This window comes from Prionailurus bengalensis, chromosome B1 (genome assembly GCF_016509475.1).
Source record: "Prionailurus bengalensis isolate Pbe53 chromosome B1, Fcat_Pben_1.1_paternal_pri, whole genome shotgun sequence".
Classification (NCBI taxonomy): Eukaryota; Metazoa; Chordata; class Mammalia; order Carnivora; family Felidae; genus Prionailurus; species Prionailurus bengalensis.
In genome coordinates, this window is record NC_057344.1 from 62430114 (window position 1) to 62447547 (window position 17434).

General features: G+C 35.7%; 1 protein-coding gene across 1 annotated transcript in view; it reads right to left on the reverse strand.

The window, feature by feature from the left end:
- TLL1 (tolloid like 1) overlaps nucleotides 1-17434 on the reverse strand; it is a 214081-nt gene that overhangs the window by 92520 nt on the left and 104127 nt on the right. Inside the window, exons 6-7 of the mRNA XM_043566011.1 lie at nucleotides 14320-14498; nucleotides 2329-2434 (exon numbers count right to left, since the gene is read on the reverse strand). Of these exons, the coding sequence (XP_043421946.1) occupies nucleotides 2329-2434; nucleotides 14320-14498 (285 nt within the window). The remainder of the gene's footprint in view (nucleotides 1-2328; nucleotides 2435-14319; nucleotides 14499-17434) is intronic.

Genomic DNA, 17434 nt, shown 5'->3' on the forward strand with positions numbered 1-17434 from the left:
GAAATGGGGCATTATTGTTTAATGGGCACTGGGTTTCAGTTTTGCAAGATGAAAAAGTTCCAAACATCTGTTTCACAACGATGTGAATATACTTAACATCACTAAGTGTACACTTAAAAAATAGTTAAGATTGCAAATTTTATGTTCAGTGTCTTTTAACACACGCGCGCGCACACACACACACACACACACACAGAGCTTCAAATACTTTGGAGGTGATGGCTAAGAACTGTGACAACTAATTTTTCTCCTGGAATTCGGTTTTTAAATATATGTACGAGTTAGTAAACATTCTCTTTAAAGATCAAAACAATAAAATAATGTGAATTGCATCAACTCTTCTCACAGGTAGATATAGTTACTTTCACTCTAAGTTCACTGGGAAGACTGAATAGGATAATTTTGGAAGAATAAGACAAATAATGGGTCAAGACTGGTTGGCATGCAGCACCATGGTGTGGGGGGGTGGGAGCGATGGACTTCAGGCAGCAAGAGCAGAATGGCTTATGGAAAAGAAGAAAAAGAAGCAATTTAAACATGTAAAAGAAATGCAGAATGAGAGGAAATATATATTTTAGATTTTGGTATAGATTCATAATCTATAAAAGACAGAAAGAATGAATTATTTTCTCCTCTTTCCACTACTTCCTATGTTCCAAAGAATCAAAAGTCAGTTTAGCTCTAAATAATATAATACACCAACATACGAGAGGTGTCTTGGCTGAACTGGGACCCGAATCCCATTTGTTACATGTTTCTATGAAAAATTCAATTCCAAACACTGATCTAAAAATAAAGTTTTATAACTCTTTGAGATTAATTTCAGGCCAAATTTATGGGTGTATTTCTACCAAAACTTAAAATTCAATTCCAAAAACAACATATATATTATACCTGTATAATACATATATATATATATATATATATATATACACACACACACACAGTATATAAATATATAAACTACAGGTATAAACTATATATATGTATATATACACACTTCAGTAGAAAATAATTATTAAATACAGTGAATAATTATTAAAATAGAATTCACACTCAATTTTTTAAATAATATAATTTTGTCTTTTTAAAGGAGCATAATTTAAAAATGTATCTAAGTATTAAAAGCTCATTGACACATCATTCTTTACTTTTTATTAAGAATTATTTTAGGGGGCACCTGGCTGGTTCAGTTGGTGGAGCATGGGACTCTTGATTTCGGGGTTGTAGGTTCAACCTACAACGTGGGCATTGGGTGTAGAGATTACTTAAAAAAAATAAAAATCTTTAAAAAATGAAATATTTTAAAAAAAAGAATTTATTTTTCAAAAGACAGGGGTATTAATTTGAATTTTTTATCTCCTTTCGGACCCTGCCCTTAGAAACAGATGTTTGAGGGGCATCTGGGTGGCTCAGATGGTTAAGCATTGTACTCTTGACTTTGGCTTAGGTCATAATCTCACGGTTTGTGGTTTTGAGTCCTGCGTCTTCTTTCTCTTTCCTTCTCTGCCCCTCCCCCGCAAAATAAATAAACTTAAAAAAAAATTTTTTAAAAGAAATAGATGTTAGATGAGTTGTGAAGTGGACATAAGTGGACAAAAAAGAATGAGTTAGACATGTGAGTGTAAAATGAGCATAAATGGGGAAAGGGGATGATTTCAATGATTTGACAGATTTAAATTCCTTACCTGGGAACTATTTGCTTGATGACGTCATCTTTAGAATAAAGTTATTGAAACCCAAATTTATTGCATTCTTTAAAAATAGCATTAAATCTTTAATGAATTTAAGGTTAATAAGTGGTGAAATTCTAAATTACATGAGGCAAAATATCTTCATAATATGTTCTTTGAGAATTAAATTAGTTAAGCACCTTTCAAGCATAACCAGTAGTTGAGCAATAGAAAATATACAGTAGAGAACACAGCTTAAATAGAGAATAAACATTCCAACTCAACAACCAAGTACCCTATGTGATTTGTGAATGCCTAAGTTTCCTTAAATGATGCTATGCCAATTTAAAATACTGATTGGTTTAATAATCATTTTCATTGAACTTTTAAAATTGACTTAGGAATATAAAATAGTTTTAATTAATTCATACCATTTTAATTTTTAATCTGAATGTATGTATTTGATAGGAAATGTGAAAACATGTTTTTAAAATCTCAAATGCTGGTGTTGGCTATAAACCTTAATCAAGTATTTTTGTACTTGAGGGCAACAGTATTTGAAAGAGCTTCAAGTTCTAATGTTAAGCATAGCTTTGTCAGGAGCCACACGGAGGAAAGGAATTAAAAGTCAAAAGGTATAACCTGAGACTCCAACCTTGAGAAGGTGTTCCTGGCATAGTGCATGATACTGTCAAAATCGTATCTTTCTCCAAGTGAGTTTACTTCTCCAGGCTCCATCTTCAGAAAATTGTATTCTTGACCTAAGAAACATTTCAGAAGCCTTTTAGCAGACAGAGACAAGAACAGAAGAGCCCCTCCTAAGCCTGCATCTGCTTTTTAGTAAATGCAAGTTGCAGCTAAATGCGAACACCCAGGTACGTGCAAAAGTATGCATGCTGTTTTCACTTAACATCACGTTGAAACATTAATACTGAATTTCATTAATAAGTTAATTTGGGGGGAAAAAGGTAGATTATCAACAACATACTTTGGATTGTTTTGCATGTATATGCTTTATGTTCTTATAAATACTTTTTTTTTTTAATCTCACTGCTTTTTTCAACACTGCAGGAATGATTATAAAAAGTTACATCGTTACCAAATGGGACTCCACCTTTCTCTTAGGACTACATTTTCCAAGATCAACCAAAATTATCTTTTGCTTTAGAGTCTTTCTCTGAAACACTGAGAAAAATATAAAAAGAGTATTTGCATGTACACATAACACTGCAGGCTTTAGCTATGTGACTTTGTCACTAAAGGCAAAAACAATAGCAGCAGATTTCACTCAAAATTGAAACAAGATTCTCTCTGATGAATCCATTCCAACCTCTACTTGGAGGGTGTTTTGATCGGGAAGAATATGCTTGAGAACTTAATAATTTATTTTTGCTTTACTTTTCACAACTGTTATTTTAACTTCTGGACATTTTCCTTTTAATAGGTTTCTCAACTGGTTGTTTCTATCTGTATTGTTACACGGTTTCTTGCAATTTGAAAATAACAGACTTAGATTTGTACATCCATGGCAGTTGTTCCAGAAACAGAGAATTTCCTCAGATAGAGATGAGACCTCAGTGACTCTGTTTTCATAATTTCAGTAGCCGAAGACAGCTGCTTTAGTGGCTCACGTAACTTAAAAAGCTTTGAAAGATCAAAATGTAAAGGTGAGTTCCTAGAATTCCAAATTCAAGGTTCCAACTTAAAATGGAACAACACTCATCTAACTATGTTTTTATTCCACTCATCTAACTAGCTTTGTATTCTAGAGTACAACACTCATCTAACTAGGTTTTTATTCCAACTGCCATATTACTATGAAAAATATAAATATCACATTAATAAAATTTTCCTAACGACAATAAAGAAATAGAGTGATACCAAAGTATAGTATGTCTTCTGCATGTGATAAGGAAAAGTGGTGTGCGCAGCACTAACGATTAAAGAATCATCCTGAAGTGACAGAACCCAAGTCCCAGACTAAAGTGTTTTGGTCTATCTTTCAATTAATTCACACATTAGCTAGTTTTTAATGAGCTAACCAGCTTGTACAGTGAAATATGTGTTCCACAAATCTCTGATGTGCCTATTTGTACTATAACTATTTTCAGGAAATACTCTGTATTCTTGCCAACCTCTCACAGAAGCAACTGTTAAAACTCATATTCATTATTCATTATTCATAAGGAATAAAAACTCATAAAAACTCATTATTCATAAGGAATAAGTATGTTTTAACATATCCAGTTCTGAGGTGAGGTTTTCATAAAGCTATGGAGTTGATTTTATAGATACTAATCTATGCCCAGTGGAGAGTGGAGATTTCAAAATCCAAGCACACTATGGGAAGATATTCTCTAGTTAAAGCAAAATGCTTCATAAAAATTTCTGAAAGTGGAACATTAAGCAACTTTAGTCATAGATTCTGAGGCATATAATTGAGCACTTAACATGCAGGTGACTCAGTGTTTTGTGCTAAATAAAAACAATATAACCATACATGGTCCAAATAAAGAAAACTGAACTTATTTCATGAGTAAAGGGAAGAAGACCAGAGATACAGAGAACCAGGGGAACTCACCCTAAACAATTAAAAAAAAAAAAAGATGATGAACCTTCTTCTTGAAGGCATATTCTAAAATGGATTAAAGTGGGGCACCTAGACGGCTCAGCTGGTTAAGCATCTGACCCTTGGTTTCAGCTCGGGTCATGATGTCATAGTGATTTCAGTTCAGATCATCATGATCTCGCAGTTCATGAATTCAAGCCCTGCGTTGGGCTTTGCACTGACAATGCAGAGCCTGCTTGGGATTCTCTCTTCCTCTCCCTCTCTCCCCACTGCTCTTTCTCTGCCCCTCCCCTGCTTGTTCTCTCTCTCTTTCTCAAAATAAATAGAGAAACTTAAAAAAAATAAAAATAAAATAAATAAAATGGATTGAAGTAATACAATCCTTGTAACAATCTGGTTCCTATTGTAGTTACTAATTTTGCATATAAATGTGAGGCTAAAGTCTGCACTTATTAGACATTGCCCTTGAATAACAGTTGATCTTAAGTTTCTGAGCCAGAGCAAGTCATAAATTTGTTGAAGATTAATCTCCAGCATGAACTCTTTCATACTAGAGTTGCCCTGCTACACTAGTTCCAAATACTCAGAAAATCTCACACAATAAATTCTTTCTTTTGCATTTGCCTGAATGTTGAGTCACCCAGAGTATGAATAGCCATAATTTCCTAAGCACTGTGTTAAGTATTATACATTTATATACTACTTACATATTTCTTGCTTGTTTTAAATACATCCTTATGTTAAAACAGAGTCCTATTATTAAGAGTAAGAATCATTCTTGAAAGTTACTTCCTTTATAAGATGTTTTCTCCACGTAATAAAAGAAACTTAATAGCTATGGTTAACAGCAAACTTCTCATTAATTGATAGTTGAAATCATTTCCCGAAATATTGTCTCCTTTTTATTTCTTTCTTAATGATATAAAGTAAGATGAACTTTGATAGCTGGCTCAGGCATTTGAGCCTCCTATATTGGGAGTAAACGTTTGCTTTACTTCTCCTTGATAATCAACACTACAAATGATTTCATCATTTTTTAAACTGATGTACAATTGACATACAATATTATATTAGTTTCATGTGTACAACATAGTGATTAGATGCTTGTATACACTGCAAACTGGTCACCACAATAAATCTATCACCATCAATCACCATGCGGAGTTAATAAAATGCTGACTGAATTCCCTGTGTGGTACATTACATCTCCATGACTTACTTATTTTATAACTGGAAGTTTATACTTCTTGATTCTGTTTACCTACTTCATATCCCCAAATCCCCTCTCCTTTGGCAACCACCACTCTATTCTCTGTATCTATGAATCTCAGTTTTGTTCTGGTTTATGCGTTTGTTAGTTTTGTTTTTTAGATTCCAATTAGAATTGAAATCATGCGGATTTGTCTTTCTCTGTCTGACTTATTTCACTTAGCATAATACCCTCAAGGTCCATCAATGTTGTCACAAATGGCAAGATTTCATTTTTCATGACTGAGTAATATACCAGTGTGTGTGTGTGTGTGTGTGTGTGTGAGAGAGAGAGAGAGAGAGAGAGAGAGAGAGAGAGGGAGAGGTCTTCTTTATTCATTCATTTATTGATGGATGGATACTTAAGTTGTTTTCCTATTTTGACTACTGTGGATAACGCTGCAATGGAGACAGGGATGCATATATCTTCTTGAATTGGTAATTTTGTTTTCTTTGCATAGATACCAAGAAGTGGAATTGTTGGATCATATGGTAGTTCTATTTTTAATTTATTGAAGAACCTCCATCCTGTTTTCTATGGTATCTTCACCAGTGCATGAAGACTCCCTTATCTCCATATCCTTCCAAGACTTGTTATCTCTTGTCTTTTTTATAAAAGCTGTTTTAACAGGTATGAGATGATATCTGATTGTAGTTTTATTTTGCATTTCCCTGATGATTAATGATGTTGAACATCTTTTCATGTGCCTGTTGCCTATCTGTATGTCTTCTTTGGAAAAATGTCTATTCAGAGCCTCTGTCCATTTTTTTAAATTTTTTTTTTCAACGTTTATTTATTTTGGGGACAGAGAGAGACAGAGCATGAATGGGGGAGGGGCAGAGAGAGAGGGAGACACAGAATCGGAAACAGGCTCCAGGCTCCGAGCCATCAGCCCAGAGCCTGACGCGGGGCTCGAACTCACGGACCGCGAGATCGTGACCTGGCTGAAGTCGGACGCTTAACCGACTGTGCCACCCAGGCGCCCCATCCTCTGTCCATTTTTTAACCAGATTATATTTTGTTGTTAAGTTATATGAGTTCTTTATATATTTTGGGTGCTAATAACCCCTTATCAGATATATGATTTGCAAATGTCTTTTCCCATTCAGCAAGTTGCCTTCCATTTTATTGATGGATTCTTTCACTATGCAGAAGCGTTTTAGTTTGATGTAGACACATTTATTTTTTCCTTTTATTACCTTTGCATTTGGAATCAGATCAAAAAAAAAAAAAAAAAAAAAAAACATTGCTAAGCCTAAAGTCAAAGAGCTTACTGCCAATGTTTTCTTCTAGGAATTTTATGGTTCCAGGTCTTACATTGGACTTTAATCCATTTTGAGTTAATTTTTGTGAATGGTGGAAGATAGTGGTCCACTTTCATTCTTCTGCATGTAGCTGTCCCGTTTTCCCAGCACCAATTATTGAAGAAACTATCCTCTCCTCATTGCATTGTTCTTGCTCCTTTTGCTATAGATTAATTGATCACATATGTTTTAGTTTATTTCTAGGCACACTATTCTGTTCCACTGATCTATGAGGCTGTTTTTAAGCCGGTACCATACGGTTTTGATTACTGTAATTGCGTAGTATAGTTTGAAATCAGGGAGCATGATACTTCTGGTTTTGTTTTTTCTTTCTCAAGATTGCTTTGTCTATTCAGAGTCTATTACGACTCCATACAAATTTTAGCATTATTTGTTCTAGGTCTCTAAAAATTGCCATTAGAATTTTCATAGGGATTGCACTGAATCCGTATATTGCTTTGGGTAGCATGGATATTTAACGATATTAATTCTTCAATCCATGAATATGGAATATGTTTTTACTTATCTGTGTTTTCCTCAATTTCTTTCATCAGTGTCTTACTAGTCTTAGTATATAAGTCTTTCACTCCCCTGGTTAAACATATTCCAAGGTATTTTATACCATCTGATGCAATCATAAATGATTGTTTTCTTGATTTCTCTTTCTGATAATTTATTAGTGTATAGAAATACAATAGTTTTATATATTAATTTTGTATTCCACAAAATTTACTGAATTCATTTATTGGCACCAGAAGTTATTTTGGTGGAGCCTTTAGTTTCCTACAAATAGCATCATGTCATCTATAAATAGTGGCCATTTTACTTCCTTTCCAAATTGTATGCCTTTTACTTCTTTTTCTGATCGAACTGCTGTAGCTAGAACTTCCAATAGTATTTTGAATAAAAGTGCCAAAAGTGTCTTGCTCCTGACCTTACAGGAAACACTTTCAGTTTTTCACCACTGAGTAAGATATTAGCTGTGATTTTGTGATATATGGTCTTTATTATGTCAAAGTACATTCCCTCTATACCCACTTTGTTGAGAGTTTTTATTATAAATAGATGTTGAATTTTCTCAAGTGCTTTTTCTGTATCTTTTTAATTGATCATATGATTTCTATGTTTTGTGGGGTTTTTGTTTCCAATTATTATTTTTTAATATAATTTATTGTCAAATTGATTAACATACAGTGTGCTTTTGGTTTTGGAGGTAGATTCCCGTGATTCATCGCTTACATACAACACCCAGTGCTCATCTCAACAAGTGCCCTCCTCAACGCCAATCACCCATTTTCTCCTCATTTTTATATTTTGTTAATGTGGTATATCGCATTGGTTAATTTGCACGTTTGAGCCATCCTTGCATCCCTGGAATAAAATGCACTTGATCATAGTCTATGATCCTTTTAATGGATTATTTTGGTTTATTAATATTTGCTAATACTTTACTGGGGATTTTTGCATCTATATTCATCAGGGATATTGGCCTGTAATTTTCCTTTTTTGTGCTGCCCTTGTCTGGTTTTAGTATTAGAGTAATGCTGACTTTGTAAAATGAGTTCAGAAGCATTTCATCCTCTTCAATTTTTTGGAATAGTTTGAGAAGGATAGGTATTACGTCTTCTTTGAATATTAAGTAGAATTTACCAATGAAGCATTCTGGTCCTGGACTTTTGTATGTTGGGAGTTTTTAGTTACTAATTCAATCTCTTTATAAGTAATTAGTATATTCAGGTTTTCTATTTCCTTATGATTCAGTCTTGAAAGATTGTATGTTTCTAGGAACATAACTAATTCTTCCAGGTCACCCTATATGCTTACCTATAATTGTTCATATTAGTCTAATGATCCTTTGTATTGCGATGGTATCAGTTGTTACTTCTATTTCATTTCTAATTTTATTTATTTCAGCCTTCTCTTTTTCCTGGTGAGTCTAACTGAAGGCTTATCAATTTTACCTTTTCAAAGACCTAACTTTTAATTTCATTGATCTTTTCTATTATCTATTAAGTTCTATTCCATTTATTATTTCCTTTCTTCTACTAACTTTGGCTTCATTTGTTCTTTTTCTAGTTCCTTTGGGTGTAAAGTTAGATTGTTTATTTGAGATTTTTGTTTGTTTGTTTGTTTTGTTTCTTGAGATAGGCCTGTATTGCTATGAACTTAACCTCTTATAATTACTTTACTGCATTCCATGGATTTTGGTATATCATATTTCTATTTTCCTTTGTATCTAGGTATTTTTTAATTTCTCTTTTAAATTCTTCAATGACTCAGTGGAGAAAATATCTTTTCTCCATTCTTTCACTTTCAGTCTGGTGTCCTTAGTTCTTAAGTGAGTCTCTTATAGGCAACATAAAAGTGAGTAGTTTTTAAAATATTCAGCCACTTTATATCTTTTGATGGGAGTATTTAGTCCATTTACATTTAAAGTAATTATTGATAGGTATGTACTTATTGCCATCTTGTTGACTGTTTTCTGGCTGATTCTGTAATTCCTCTCTGTTCCTTTCTTCTTGTCTTTCTTTTTATCCTTGTGGTTTGATACCTTTCCTTAGTGTTATATTTAGATTCCTTTCTCATTTTCTTTTGGGTATTCACTATAAGTGTTTGCTTATGGTTACTGTCAGATTCACATATAACATCCTATGTATATAACAGTCTATTTTAAGTTGATAGCAACTTAAATTTGAATACATTCCAAAACTACATTCTTACTCCCCCCCGCCCATGCTTTGCTTTTGATATCACATTTTCAATATTTTTATTTTATGTACCTTTGAACTGGTTATTATAGTTAATCTATCTTTTTCTTTTGACCTATTTCATACTAGCTTTATCAGTTATTAACCTGTTACCTTTACTATACATTTTCTTTTCCCAGTGACATTTTTACTTATGTTTTATTGTCATTAATTACCGTCAGTACTTTTTTATTTAAAGAAGTCCTTTTAGGGGTACTTGGATGGCTCAGTCAGTTAAGTGTCTGACTTCAGCTCAGGTCATGTTCTCACGGTTTGTGAGTTCAAGCACCACGTCAGGCTCTGTGCTAACAGCTCACAGCCTGGAGCCTGCTTTGGATTCTGTGTCTCTCTGTCTCTCTGCCCTCCTCCATTCATGCTCTGTTTCTCTCCCTCTCTCTCAAAAATAAATAAACACTAAAACAATTTTAAAAAGAAGTCCTTTTACAGTTTCTTGTAAGTCTGGTTTAATGGTTATGGATTCCTTTAAAGTTTTGCTTGTCTGGAAAACTCTCTCTCTCCTTCAATTCTGAATGATAACTTTGCTTGGTAGAATATTCTTGGTTGGAAGGTTTCCCGCCCCCCCCCCCACTCCTTTTAGTATTTTGAATAGGTCATGCCACTCTCTTCTGTTCTGCTAAAGTTTCTTCTAAAAATTCTGCTGATGGCTTTATGGGATTTCCCTTGTATGTAAGCTTTTTTCCCTTGCTACTTTTAAGATTATCTCTTTGTATTTAACTTTTGATGTTTTAATTAGAAGGTGTCTTGGTGTGGACCTCTTTGGGTTCATCTTATTTGAAACTCTATGGGCTTCCTGGAGCTGGATGTCTGTTTCCATCCCCAGATTAGGGAAGTTTTCAGCCATGATTTCTTCAGATAACCTTTCTGTTCCTTTCACTCTCTTCTCTTTCTGGGACTCCTATATGCAGATACTATTCTAATTCATGTTGTTCCATAAGTCCCTCAAGATATTCCACCTTTTTATTTTATTTTTTTATTTTTTTTTCAACGTTTATTTATTTTGGGGACAGAGAGACAGAGCATGAATGGGGGAGGGGCAGAGAGAGAGGGAGACACAGAATCGGAAACAGGCTCCAGGCTCTGAGCCATCAGCCCAGAGCCTGACGCGGGGCTCGAACTCACAGACCGCGAGATCGTGACCTGGCTGAAGTCGGACGCTTAACCGACTGCGCCACCCAGGCGCCCCTATTCCACCTTTTTAAATTCTTTTTTCGTTTTGCTACTCTAAGTGAGTTCCATTGCTTTGCCTTTCAATTCTCTGATCCATTCTTCTGCTTTATCCACTCTATTGTTGAACCCCTTTAGTGTATTTTTCATCCATTATTGTATTCTTCAACCCTGTAACTTCTATTTGGTACTTTCTCATATTTTCTTTGTTTAAGTTCTCATTGTATTCATCCATTCTTCTCCCTGGTGAAGTGAGCAACGTTCTGGCCATTACTTTGAACTTTTTATCAGGTAGACTATGTATCTCTGTTTCATTAAGATCATTATCTGAGGTTTTGTCTTGTCTTTCATTTGAAATATATTCCCCTGTCTCATTTTGCCTCTTCTGTATTTGTTCCCGTGTATGAGGCAGAACAGCTACATCTCCCAGTCTCGAAGAACGGGCTTTGTGTAGAAGATGACCCATGAGGCCCAGGAACAAAATCCCCTTGGCTACCAGAGCCAGACACTCCAAGGTATCCCCTGTGTGGGGTACATGCACCCACCAGCGGTGGCAGAGCCACAGCCATGGCTGTGAGGTGCTTGCCCGGCTGTGGTATGGCTATGGCACAGGAGGGGTAGGGCATTTGCCTAGCTGTGGTAGATCTGTGCTTTGGGAGGGAAAGCCTCTTGTCTGGCTGACTGTGACATGGTTCTAGTGTGGGGAAGGGTGCTCTCCCAGCTGGCTGTGGCATAGCTGAGGCACGGTGAGGGGGTCTGCGCCTACCTGCTCAAGCAGGTTAGGCAGACATTGCTAAAATGGCACCCACCAGTGTCGGCATTAGCAAGGAGAAAGAGGTTGAAAAAAATGGCACCTACCACTCCTTCTGTCCCTGGAGAGTCCCAACACATTCCTTCCTGTCTAGTGGTCACTTTACGATTAGTCATTGGGTCTGCTTCACATAAGGACTAGGTGCTTTTCAAGCTGCTGTTTTTGCACTGGGTCATAGGGTGCGTGAGCCTGCATGTGAGCCCCTTAAAGGCAGGTTCTCCGTTCCTTCCAGTTCTATTCTTCTCCTGGATACAATCCCTCATGGTTTTATGTTTGGGGGGCTCATCTTTCCCGTGCAGGACCCAAAGGTTGAGGTGTCTGATGTAGGGCCCAAACCCCTTGCTCCACAGGGGGAAGTGCTGTACTTTTGAGATCTCATCTGATTAGGGGTCATCAGGCCTAGAACTGGATTTTTTGGCAGCAGGTATGTCTCCACCTCTCCTACCCTCTCTCCATGTGGGTCTTTAATCCTTTGTTGGAGAGGCCCTGTTCATCTAGTTATCAAGATATTTTCAGAGAAAGTATTCCACGCATAGCTGTAGTTTGTTGTGTCCATGGCAGGAAGTGAGTTCAGGATATTTTTAGACTGCCATCTGGAACCACCCTCTCCTCTTCTCCTACTTTATCAGTCTTGAAATGACCTCTTCCCTAGGACATCATATTCAATGATTTTTCTTCTACCTTTTAGACCAAACCTTATTGGTCTTTGGGGGGATTTTTTGCCATCTCCTGCTTTCTATCCTCAGGTGTATTTTCCTCTCCCTTCAATATTTCCCTAGACAGTCAAATCTACCATCAAATTTCCTTCTCTAGATACAGGCTGAAGTTTAGACTCACTTTTCCTTTGTGTACTAACCACTTCCATTTGGATAATCCAATGGCTTCTCAAGATCAAGGATTTCCTAAATAAAATCATTATCTGTCTTTCTCACTCTAAAAATTATGTTGCTTTATCCATATTTCTTCCTTCATTTGATGATGTCACCATTCATCCTGTTGCCTAAAAATAAATCCTTGAAGATTTTCCTTCCTATGTTAGTGTTCCTCTTAAAATATATTTGAAAGGTCACTGCCTCTTATTCTTCTTGAACTGCACTTCCGTGACTGAAGACTTAGTCATCTCTTATAAGTTACTTATTTAATCTTCTTATAGGTTTCCTTAACTTAAGTTCATCCTCCCCACCTCAACTTTCCCATCCTCAGTTAAGGATCTCCAAGCTGAAAGAATTCTTTTTTTTTTAATCTTTTTTTTTTTTTAAATCAGAACTTGTTCTGCTTTCAATCATCAATTATTCTCAGTAGCTAAAAGATAAAATCCGGGGCACCTGGGTTGCTCAGTTGGTTAATCGCCAGGCTTCGGCTCAGGTCAAGAGTTCAAGCCCTGCATCAGTCCCTGTGCTGACAGCTCAGAGCCCAGAGCCTGCTTCAGATTCTGTGTGTCTCTCTCTCTGCCCCTCCCCCCACTCACACTCTGTCTCTCCCTTTCTCTCTCTCAAAAATGAATAAATATTAAAAAAAAAAGATAAAATCTAAGTTCCCTAGCTTCATATAGAATATCCCCTACGATGTAACCTCATTAGGTAATTACCAACTCATCTCCCATTTGCAACATACCATGTAGCCATAATGGGAAAATAAAAATGATTTGATTTTCTATAATTATAGCTATGATCATGATTTTTTTTACAGCTTAAAATTCTATAACTCTTCGGTGCACTTTCAACACTTTTCAGTTCCTTTGTGACATCTCCCTTGACTCACCAAGGCATTTTGTTACACGTTGCTGGGACTTTATGGTATTCTCATCATATGACTATAATTACTCTTCTCACCCACTTACAATCATGTATATATACGCACATACCCCACATGAAGCCTTATATTTTTCATCACAGCATTTTCAACATCTAACAATGCCTCAATAAATAATTAGAACCAAACATGTGATGAGCAAATACATAGATCAATATCATTAATTACAAGAAATTCTAAGGAATTCAATGTTTGTAACTTAAAACTTGCCACGAATAAAGAAATAAGGACAAATATTTACTTTTCTAATGCTTGAAATACATATGACCTTATAAGATGATTCCAAAAAACAGAATTCATCTTTTGGTAATTGAAATGTACTGATCTTTAAGAATTTATGAAAGTTAAATAAAAAGCTTTAAAATAAGGTTATTATCACACATCGACTATCAGAGAAAATTAAATTTTAATTATATCTGATATTTCAACTACTGAAAAAATTCTTAAGAATTTATCTTCAGGGTAGTTGAAGGAGAATTCTCAAAGAAACTATTTAGACTATCCCAGAAATGACTCATTTCCCTGAAATTTTCTCCAAAAATTGTCCCTGGTATAATATAGATTTCTAAAGTAGCAGCACATTTCATGTCAAACCTGGGATCTTTTCTAAATCCCTACCACATAAAGTATAGAGCTAAGTATTAAAAATGCTGTTAAAAATTTAATACTATCAATTTGTGGCTCAATAGCCTACACCCACTCTTGGAAAGCACAGAAGTTTAGAAATAAAACAGCTAAAACTTAAGAAAAAAGATCAAGCATAAAAAGTACCTAAGATCATCCAGTCTGAAGGAAAACAAATTAAAAATATAATACCATCATGGGTATTTTTTTAATCAGCAAAACGCTGATTCTACCATATCGAAAAATCAGTTCACATTTTTTTAAGAAAAACTTAAATAAATACTGTAAACACAACTAAAAGATATTCTGTCAACCTTAAACCCAACATATTCTAAAGCCTCTCACCTGGCTGGATGTTTTCTCTTATGATAGTGACATGGTTATCTCGATCTGGTCGTGTGTGTTCATGCCAAAAGCCTATCACATGGCCCAATTCATGAACAACAATTCCAAATTTATCACAGTTCTTGCCAATAGAGATTGCCTGAGGCCCATTTCCACGCCGACCCACATAAGAGCAGCATCTGCAATAAAGGAGAAAAGGGAGATGGTGGTGGAAATGATAAATGAGTTACAGTATGATGAAACTTTGGCAAGAATTACAATGGCCTACAAAGCCCAATACATTCAGAGGCAGAACAGCCTTTCATCAATAAATACAGCCCATTTCTAATATCCTGGTAAACTTACATACAACACACATCCTCACATAATCACTGGAAGTGCTTTTTCACTAACTCATATGTTACAAGATATGCCTTCACTCATCATTGGGAGAATTCAAAAGATATCAGAAAATCAAATACTTATGATGGTGATTAATGTGCTAAACCCACAATTAATTATCAGCCCACATTTAATACTAATATAGTTTTTTATTCTCAAAATCCATCTACTGTGGTAAGTAACTACTTTGTCACTATGGTTACCTGGCAATAATCCATTATTTCAGTTTTGAATATAAAAACAAAGTTTATTGTTCCTCTTTAAAATAAACAGAATTAAATTTCTTTATGAAAGAAAGACAGTTAATCAAAAACGGAGTTACTTTTCCTACTCATGGGAGAATTTATCTCAAGAAGAAAACTTTTAAAAGAAGGAGCCAATGAAGGAAAAATTAGTTTCAAAAGGTAAATTATCTAGAGTTAACTGGTGAAGAAAAATCAACAGCCGGCATAATTATGACATTTGCTAATATAAATATAATTATATCTAAAACTTTGATACTTAAGGTTTACATTAAAATGCTTATCTATAGAATCACACCCTGAGACATCAATTGAGGGTAAGTAATTGGTCTTGGATAGTTGGTGATCATGATACACAAGACGCCAAACAATTTTGTATTTCTTTTTATTTCCTCTTTATTTTTTTAAAATATGAAATTTATTGTCAAATTGGTTTCCATACAACACCCAGTGCTCATCCCAACAGGTGCCCTCCTCAATACCCATCACCCAATCGCCCCTCCCTCCCACCCCCATCAACCCTCAGTTTGTTCTCAGTTTTTAAGAGTCTCTTATGTTTTGGCTCCCTCCCTCTCTAACCTCTTTTTTTTTCCTTCCCCTACCCCATGGTCTTCTGTTAAGTTTCTCAGGATCCACACAAGAGTGAAAACATATGGTATCTGTCTTTCTCTGTATGACTTATTTCACTTAGCATAACACTCTCCAGTTCCACCCACGTTGCTACAAAATGCCATTTCATTCTTACTCATTGCCACGTAGTATTCCATTGGGTATATAAACCACAATTTCTTTATCCATTCATCAGTTGATGGACATTTAGGCTCTTTCCATAATTTGGCTATTGTTGAAAGTGCTGCTATAAACATTGGGGTACAAGTGCCCCTATGCATCAGTGCTCCTGTATTCCTTGGGTCAATTCTGTGTCATAGGGTATTGCTATTGCTGTGTCATAGGGTAGATCTATTTTTAATTTTCTGAGGGACCCCCACACTGTTTTCCAGAGCGACTCAGCAGTTTGCATTCCCACCAACAGTGCAAGAGGGTTCCCGTTTCTCCACATCCTCGCCAGCATCTAGAGTCTCCTGATTTGTTCATTTTAGCCACTCTGACTGGCGTGAGGTTACAGTATCTGAGGGTGGTTTTGATTTGTATTTCCCTGATGAAAAGCGATGTTGAGCATCTTTTCATGTGCCTGTTGGCCATCCAGATGTCTTCTTTAGAGAAGTGTCTATTCATGTTTTCTGCCCATTTCTTCACTGGGTTGTTTTTCGGGTGTGGAGTTTGGTGAGCTCTTTATAGATTTTGGATACTAGCCCTTTGTCCGATATGTCATTTGCAAATACCTTTTCCCATTCCATTGGTTGCCTTTTAGTTTTGTTGATTGTTTCCTTTGCAGTGCAGAAACTTTTTGTCTTCATGAGGTCCCAAAAGTACATTTTTGCTTTTAATTCCCTTGCTTTTGGGGTTTGTCAAGTAAGAAATTGCTGTAGCTGAGGTCAGAGAGGTTTTTTCCTGCTGTCTCCTCTAGGGTTTTGATGGTTTCCTGTCTCACATTCAGGTCCTTTATCCATTTTGCGTTTGTTTTTGTGAATGGTGTAAGAAAGTGGTCTAGTTTCATCCTTCTGCATGTTGCTGTCCAGCTCTCCCAGCACCATTTGTTAAAGAGACTCTTTTTTCCATTAGATATTCTTCCCTGTTTTGTCAAAGATTAGATGGCCATACTTTTGTGAGTCCACTTCTGGAGTCTCTACTCTATTCCATTGTCTGTTTTTGTGCCAATACCATGCTGTCTTGATGACTGCAGCTTTGTAGTAGAGGCTAAAGTCTGAGATTGTGATGCCTCCTGCTTTGGTCTTCTTCTTCAAAATTACTTTGGCTATCCGGGGCCTTTTGTGGTTTCATACAAATTTTAGGATTGCTTATTCTTGCTTCGAGAAGCATGCTGGTGCAATTTTGATTCAGATTCCATTGAATGTGTAGATAGCTTTGGGGAGTATTGACATTTTAACAATATTTATTCTTCCAATCCATGAGCACAGAATGTTTTTCCATTTCTTTATAACTTCTTCAATTTTGTTCATAAGCTTTCTATAGTTTTCAGCATACAGATCTTTTACATCTTTCATTAGGTGTATTCCTAGGTTTTTTATGTTTCATGGTGCAATTGTGAATGGGATCACTTTCTTTATTTGTCTTTCTGTTGCTTCATTATTAATGTATAAGAATGCAACTGATTTCTGTACATTGATTTTTGTATTCTGCGACTTTGCTGAATTCATGTATCAGTTCTAGCAGACTTCTGGTGGAGTCTGTCGGATTTTCCATGTATAATATCATGTCATCTGCAAAAAGTGAAAGCTTGACTTCATCTTTGCCAATTTTGATGCCTTTGACTTCCTTTTGTTGTCTGATTGCTGATGCTAGAACTTCCAACACTATGTTAAACAACAGCAGTGAGGGTAGACATCCCTGTGGTGTTCCTGATCTCAGGG